This window comes from Silene latifolia, chromosome X (assembly GCF_048544455.1).
Source record: "Silene latifolia isolate original U9 population chromosome X, ASM4854445v1, whole genome shotgun sequence".
NCBI lineage: Eukaryota > Viridiplantae > Streptophyta > Magnoliopsida > Caryophyllales > Caryophyllaceae > Silene > Silene latifolia.
In genome coordinates this window covers 307,862,494-307,870,122 of record NC_133537.1, presented here as the reverse complement: position 1 = coordinate 307,870,122, position 7,629 = coordinate 307,862,494, and the positions used below count along the sequence as shown (strand labels likewise).

The following is a 7,629-nucleotide window of genomic DNA, read 5'->3' as shown; positions in this document are numbered from 1 at the left end:
AAGAAGAGGGTGAGATTGATTATGAGGAAGGAGAATTTGAACATGTTGCATTTCTTGCATTATGGCTTTCCAGGTTTGTTTTCCCTGACCATGATCAGAATGTTATCGACGATCATGTTTTTCCAATTGCTGCACATTTGTCTACAGGCACACCCCTATGTATTGCTCCTACTGTTCTTGCTACTCTTTATTTTAATTTGACGACATTAGTCGAAAAGGCAAGTGACCCTTGTTTTCACTCGGAAATGGTTAGTGTTCCTGGATTGTTTCAGATACTACAGTTATGGGTTTGTGAAAGGTTTCCTGTTTTTGCTGAGAAATTGGCTAAACCCTTAAATCCCGGGGATCCTAGGGCGGCTAGATGGGACAATGTTCAAGTCCAACTTGACTTGCCTTATGTTAGGTCTAGTCTAATGTCGGGTGGGAATTTTCGATGGCGTCCTTATGCTCATTCTTTGGAGGGTTGGGAACTTTTGCCATTTTATGAAGACAAGGAACAAATACTTGGTGATTTTATGGACTTTCCTTGTTCAGAATTACCGTCTTATGCTTGGTTTTGCCTTCCGTCTATACTTGATGGGATCGAAGGTAAAGAGACGTATAACCCTCATAGGGTAGCTATGCAATTGGGGTATGATCAAGATCTTCCTGGAGAGTTTTGCGTTTCTAATTCCTTTTTCGACCAAGTTGGCTTCGTGGTACCGGCAAGAGACTTTCAGCCTGGGACGACCACAAGTTACTATAATTGGTGGAAAGACTCAATTTCCTGTCACAAAGAAGCGGTCAGTAACGCCTTAAGGCTAAAGATGATTGGCAACCAGTTCAAAGAGGGGACATCATCTTTGGAAGAGGGTGAGATTTACAAAGTTTCTGAAATTTCCGGGAATAAGGCTGATGATCATGATGTATCTGGTGACTTAGATAACATTCCCCTCGCAATGCGGGCAGCAGCTTCTAGGAGACGTTCTAGTAATAAATTGATACGACGTAGATCTCCAAGTTCAGCCCATATACAACATGAACCTTCCAATTATAGTGACAGAGATCATGTTCCACTAGCTTTGGGAATTGAAAAATTTGTAAAGGCTAAAGCAATTGATGGTCGGGTTTCTACTGTCAAAGCCAGAAACCCTCACAGAAGAAGATCGTCACAAACTGAAAAAGAACTCAGGTCCCCAACTTCAGATACTGTCAAAAGTTGGGCACATATACAACATGAATCATCAAACTCTTATGACAGAGATCATGTTCCACTAGCTTTTAGACTTGAAAAAATTGTAAAGGCTAAAGCAATTGAGCATTGTGCTTCTACTATCAATGCCGGAAACCCTCACAGGAGAAGAATGTCACACACTGGAGAAGAACTCAGGTCTCCAACTTCAGTTTCTGTCATTCAAATTACCAGCAAAAGAACGAACTTATTGCAGACAAGAGGTGCTGCAGAGGAGGTCAAAAGTAATGTTGGTAGTAAGAATACTAAGGGGGCTAGGAAGGAAGCATTAGAAGTTCGAGTCGACAAACTTGAAAGGGACGTCGCAAAACTCGGAGCTGCTAAATTTAGCCCACGCTTCTCTGGCTCTTCTTAGATAGCAGCTTTGTAGATATGAGTATTAACTATTAACTAGGCTAACTAGTCTTGTGTGTGAAATAACATCTAAGCAATGGCGGAGCCAGAATTTGCGGTTAGAGGGCTCAAAATTTTCAGCAGAGGGCGGACAAGTAATGTCATAGGGAGAAGTTGAAAATTTACTTAAATTTTGGACTTTTCATTTTTCAGCGGAGGCAAGGGTCTCCGCTAGCTCCTCTCGCTCTACCACTGCATCTAAGGCTGATTTTGTACAATTGTTCCTTTGTAGCATGATTGAATGAATAAAAAAGAATTTAGTAGATTGGAAATTTGTATAATGCACCTTTGCAGAGTTATCCTGTCAAGTACTTACAACGTCATTACTCAGCATTCAGTAGCATTCAGCAGGGGTCTTTAACTCTTAACGTAAATCATAAGTATTTGGATTGTTTGATGTTGTACTTCCCGCAAGGTATATTCTTTTCTTTGTAACTTGTTCCAAGACATCCATTTCTTTGTAGTCTCATCTTTCTCACTTGAAGAGCAAGCAAGGTATAAAGATCTAAATTCTTTTCTTTGTAACTTGTTCCAAGACATCCTTTTCTTTGTACTCTCATCTTTCTCACTTGAAGAGCAAGCAAGGTATAAAGATCTAAATTCTTTTCTTTGTAACTTGTTCCAAGACATCCTTTTCTTTGTACTCTCATCTTTCTCACTTGAAGAGCAAGCAAGGTATAAAGATCTAAATTCTTTTCTTTGTAACTTGTTCCAAGCAAGGTATAAAGATGTAAATAAATTCACATCAAGACTTACAAGAAACATATGTCCAAAAATAACAACACCAAAATGTCAGATGACATAATTGAGTTTGTGCTACCACATCTCCAAGATCCAGCAGACAAAGCCTCAATTTCTTTAGTGTGTCACCGGTGGTACGAGTTAGATAGGTTAATTCGTGGTCACATCACCGTCGCCCTCTTGTATGCTACTACAGGAGAACAACTGTACAATCGCTTCCCATACATAGAGTCCTTGAAACTTAAGGGAAAGCCAAGAGCGGATGCATACGCCCTTCTACCAGAAAATTGGGGAGGTTACCTTCAACCATGGACACCATCACTCGTGAGGTTCCCTAAATTAAAGAAGCTGCATTTGTTAAGGACGATAGTAACTGACACGGACCTTGAGACGCTGATATCCGCCAAAGGCGAATTCCTAGTGTCCCTAAAGCTAGATCAGTGTTCGGGTTTTAGTACTGATGGGCTGCTTATCATTGCCCGGACTTGCAGGTAAATTCTATTCAAAATCACGCATTAGCACACTTGAGTATTGTTAATTTGTGTAATAATTGTTCCATTATTATAAATACTCGTATAGTATGATCAAACTTAATAGCAATGTTAATCAGTCTAGTCAGGGAGGGGATTAATGGTAAATTAGTAAGGATTACCTCAAACAAACCACAAAAATTGAGCCATAGCAACCTTAAAACCGACCCCAATTCAAACAGCCGCGAAAACCCCTGTCCAAATCACCAACCCTAAGCAACCCTTCCAGAAAACCATTCGAAAACCCCTGTCCAAATCACCAACCCAGAATTCCTGTACAAGTCCACGACCAGTCACCTTTTCCGACCACCTAGGAACACCACTGCCCCCAAATCCTTGAACATGAATAATCTAATCTACCTTCTCTCAACATTCCAAAACATCCAAGAATTCAAAAATCCGCCTAGAATTGACCCTTCATTCAAATCAATCGCTTGTTGAAAATACAATTTCGAATTCTAAATTTCAAGTCGAAAGGGAAATTTAGGAATGTTGTTGTGTTCTCTTGTTATTCCAATTCTAATTTCCTTGATTTTCTCCAACAACGTTATGGATAGCTGTGAAATTTAGGTGCCTTGTTCTACACCATTAAAATGATGCTCAATACTTGTTATTGCGAGTTAGTAGAGGAAAAATAAATAGCAGAAGAGAAGAAAACTAACCCGGACCGAGTGTTCTACCTATAATCTGACTTGGAATTAGTATTGTGACTTGGAATCTGAATTAGTTGCAAATACAATAATCTGAAACTAATCACCCAAACTCAAATCGATTCCAACGAATTCATAGTTTTTGCACAGTGTAGTTCTAAAACAATAGTATAACTTTTGTAAAACTCGATATCAACATTATATGGTACGGTGCTAGGAATTTGTTGACATAGCAAATGATGAAAATCATTAGAATATAACGTTGATGATGTAAAACTCGTCATCATAATGTCCTGCATATCGTAATTTACATTCTATAATCAAAAACATTTTGCACTAGTTTCTGTCATGGAAAATATCCAAAATGTTAAGCTTTTTCCTGCAGAATTTTACAGCTATTATAACTGTCCTCCAATCACCCATATTCATTGATACCCTCCCTAGCAGAGTTTAATTTGTGCTTTATGAATATATATATATATATAGTAAGACATTTCATTTTTTGTGACTAGGAATTTGGTTACACTTGTGTTGGAAGGGAGTTATATCTTGAACCCAAATGGAGAATGGTTACGAGACTTGGCATTGAACAACAACCGGGTACTTGAAACATTATGCTTCTATGCGACTTCTATCGAGGATATCAATGTAACATACCTGGAGCTTCTTGCCAAGAATTGTCCCTTAAAGTCAGTCAAAATCGGGGACACTGACCTCATTCGTTTGGTCAACTTTTTTCGGACAACTCCTTCGCTTCAAGAGTTCTGCGGGGGTCTATTCTCTAACGACGAGAATTATACTAATTTCTCATTTCCTGTTTTAATCCAATCACTCAGTATCATGTACATGGAGAGAGTCCATCTGCCAATGGTTGTCCCGGTTTCACATTCCTTACTACAACTGGATCTTCTCTACGCTTCACTTGACAGTGAAGGCCACTGTGAGCTCTTGAGTAGATGCCGTAATCTAGAGATTCTAAAGGTATATGATTGAATTGGCATTCTTGAATATACATTAACACTAAACAACCTATGTTCTTAGTAATATTTATTTTCTTGAACAGACCACAACTGTTATTGGGGACCAAGGGCTGGAAGTATTAGCTCTAAGTTGTACGAGATTGAAAAAATTACGCATTGAACATGAAGGCGTAAATGAGGAAAATGTAGAAGGGCCAGGTCTATCCCAAAGGGGATTGAAAGCTATAGCCGAGGGATGTAGGAAGCTTGAGTATCTGGCCATCTTTATGACCAATGTCACTAATGAAGCTCTTGAACGTGTTGGGGAAAACCTGAGCAACTTAAATGACTTCCGCCTTGTTCTGGTTGATGGAGAAATGTGTGAAGACCTGCCGCTTGATAATGGAATTCGAGCCGTCTTACAAGGTTGTCGAAACATAACAAGGTTTGCAGTAAAATTGAGACACGGAGGTCTTACAGATACAGGTCTCGGGTACATTGGCCAATTTGGAGAAAACATCAAGTCCATGCTTCTAGGGAAGGTTGGAGAAACAGATGCAGGGCTTCTTCAGTTATCAAATGGCTGCCCTAAGTTACAAAAACTCGAGATTAGACCTTGTATATTTACCGAACAAGCATTGGCAATCGCTGCAACAAGATTTGTTTCCCTCAAGTCGTTGTGGGTGCAGGGATATTTGTCATCGAATCGAGGTACTGAGGATTTCCTGAGAATGGCTCGTCCGTATTGGAATATTGAACACGTCCCTGGAGAAGCGTATGAGATTGATGGCATCACAGAAGGCCAACCAGTAATGAGTACCATCTATGCATATTATTCATTGGCTGGCCAAAGAACAGACCACCCATCCACAGTCGTACCATTACTTCTTCCACAAATCTAAAATTGCATGTTATCAACTCCATCTCCACTTAAATTTTACAATAATGATGACAACAAGGTTTAGGAGATGGAGTTGATAACATGCAATTTTAGATTTGTGGAAGAAGTAATGGTACGACTGTGGGTGGGTGGTCTGTTCTTTGGCCAGCCAATGAATAATATGCATAGATGGTACTCATTACTGGTTGGCCTTCTGTGATGCCATCAATCTCATACGCTTCTCCAGGGACGTGTTCAATATTCCAATACGGACGAGCCATTCTCAGGAAATCCTCAGTACCTCGATTCGATGACAAATATCCCTGCACCCACAACGACTTGAGGGAAACAAATCTTGTTGCAGCGATTGCCAATGCTTGTTCGGTAAATATACAAGGTCTAATCTCGAGTTTTTGTAACTTAGGGCAGCCACTTGATAACTGAAGAAGCCCTGCATCTGTTTCTCCAACCTTCCCTAGAAGCATGGACTTGATGTTTTCTCCAAATTTAAGTGTTTAATTATCAAGTAGCTGATGCACTACCATTGAACATACATTTCAGCATACTAGTTGTTGTATCGACCCCAAGATAGTTTTATTACGATTTGTTGTCTTCTTGGTGTATATATTTGACCAGTTCGAATTTAGTAGCGACTTAAAGAGTTTGAAGGAGGTAAGTAATCCACGACACCATAAATAGTTTGAAGCTCCTAGTGTACCGAGTCGTAATAGAAAAACGCTTTGAATAATGATGTATAAGCACGCATTAGACAAACAATTATGACCTCAATGCTCGCATAAGAAAACACCTTAATTTTGTTTTTATTTATTTTTTTTACGGAGAAAAACACCTTAATTGAATGATGATGTATGAGCATATATTAGAAAACAAACGCTTTTATTGGAGATCTGTTACAATAAGAAATTTGGCGACACGATTATGACTTAGATGCTTGCCTAACCGAAGTTCTTATCAAGCTAGGGGACAATGGAAAATTTCTACCATTACTTGAAAATTTCTTGATATTTCTATTATCAAGATGTCTGGACATGAGATATGGTCCAAAGTTCATCTTCTATGTATCAAATACTTCTATCAATTAACAAATGTAAATGAAATGATTGAGCCTTAGTATACACAGGAAAGAGCAACAAAATAGGAAAGAATAACAAAAAGTGGAAATATTAACAGGCCTGTAACTGGCAATCTTTTTACCACTGTCAAAAAAAAAAAAAAAAAAAAAGTGGAAATATTGGAAATACATGGTCAGAAGAGGTTAAAAACTAAGATCTATATTTACAGAAACTGGAAACAAACACATCAATCTCTTTCTGATGAGCAATACATGCTATTTCATTCGGCTTTGCCAAAATCTCGGAACTTACAGAAATAAAGAGCTTAAAAAAGAGTAAGATGTCATCTTTTAGTTTTTGATGTCTTTTGACATATTTAGTGTTTTTTATTTAATTTAAAGAAATTAAATTATTTATTATTCTCTCCTTTATTATACTTTTTTACCAACCACTTTCTTATAGATTTTACTTGGTTCATTCCGGATCCTTAATTCTATTTCGGTTTTTAAAAATCGTTTTAATTTTTCTCTCGATTTAAATTTTAAGTTTTTATAAAAGAAATCCGGAATTCGATTTTAAAACTCCTAAGTTTACCTTGACTTTCCATTACATTTTCGTTCTTCCTTTTTGTTTTTCATCTTCCCTTTTTTTATTCGCATTTTGAGGCGTGCGTTCACCCATGGACGGTTCGAAAGGATGATTCATGTCAGCCGACCCCAAATCATTTTGGGATTAAGGCTCTGATGTTGTTGTTGTTGTTGTTGTTGTTGTTGTCACTAATGAGAGCACCCACATTAAAGAGGATGATGCATCCTCTTAGTACCCTCTCTCCTCCAAGAGGATATCCTCTTCAATGTGGGATTATTTTTGACATCCTCTTTGAAAGAGGAAGAGGAAGACTTGCTCTATTTTTAGAGGAAGTACAACCTAGGCCCTTGTGCCCACTACCCTATAAAATTAGTGTATGTGGATTATATTTTATATAATTTTCATTAAAAAAATGTACTTTTATCATGGTGCTGTCTATTTTGCTGTGTACTTTTACATGAGGAATTCTTGTTTTTTTCCATCCCCACTTCCTTATATGCATGGTACGTAAACAATTTACATGCGTTATTAATGCAAGATTCTTAACTAATTCAACCCAAATCTACCGTATAATTGCATTATAG

The 7,629-nt window shown here is 38.1% G+C and overlaps 1 protein-coding gene across 1 annotated transcript; it reads left to right on the top strand.

Annotated features, from left to right (window-relative positions):
- Positions 1-2,325: 2,325 nt before the first annotated feature.
- Positions 2,326-5,605, top strand: LOC141617384 (coronatine-insensitive protein 1-like). The gene is made up of 3 exons (XM_074434570.1): positions 2,326-2,856; positions 4,058-4,526; positions 4,609-5,605. Exons 1-3 carry the CDS (start codon positions 2,390-2,392, stop codon positions 5,404-5,406), a joined length of 1,734 nt encoding a protein of 577 aa, XP_074290671.1. The 5' UTR covers positions 2,326-2,389; the 3' UTR covers positions 5,407-5,605.
- The last annotated feature ends 2,024 nt before the right edge of the window (positions 5,606-7,629 follow it).

Bases quoted from the DNA above. Each gene is read 5' to 3' on its own strand.
- LOC141617384 (XM_074434570.1), top strand. From the start codon at position 2,390: ATGTCCAAAAATAACAACACCAAAATGTCAGATGACATAATTGAGTTT. The intron at 2,857-4,057 runs GTAAATTCTATT...TTTTGTGACTAG, and splicing joins ATCATTGCCCGGACTTGCAG to GAATTTGGTTACACTTGTGT. The intron at 4,527-4,608 runs GTATATGATTGA...TTTCTTGAACAG, and splicing joins GTAATCTAGAGATTCTAAAG to ACCACAACTGTTATTGGGGA.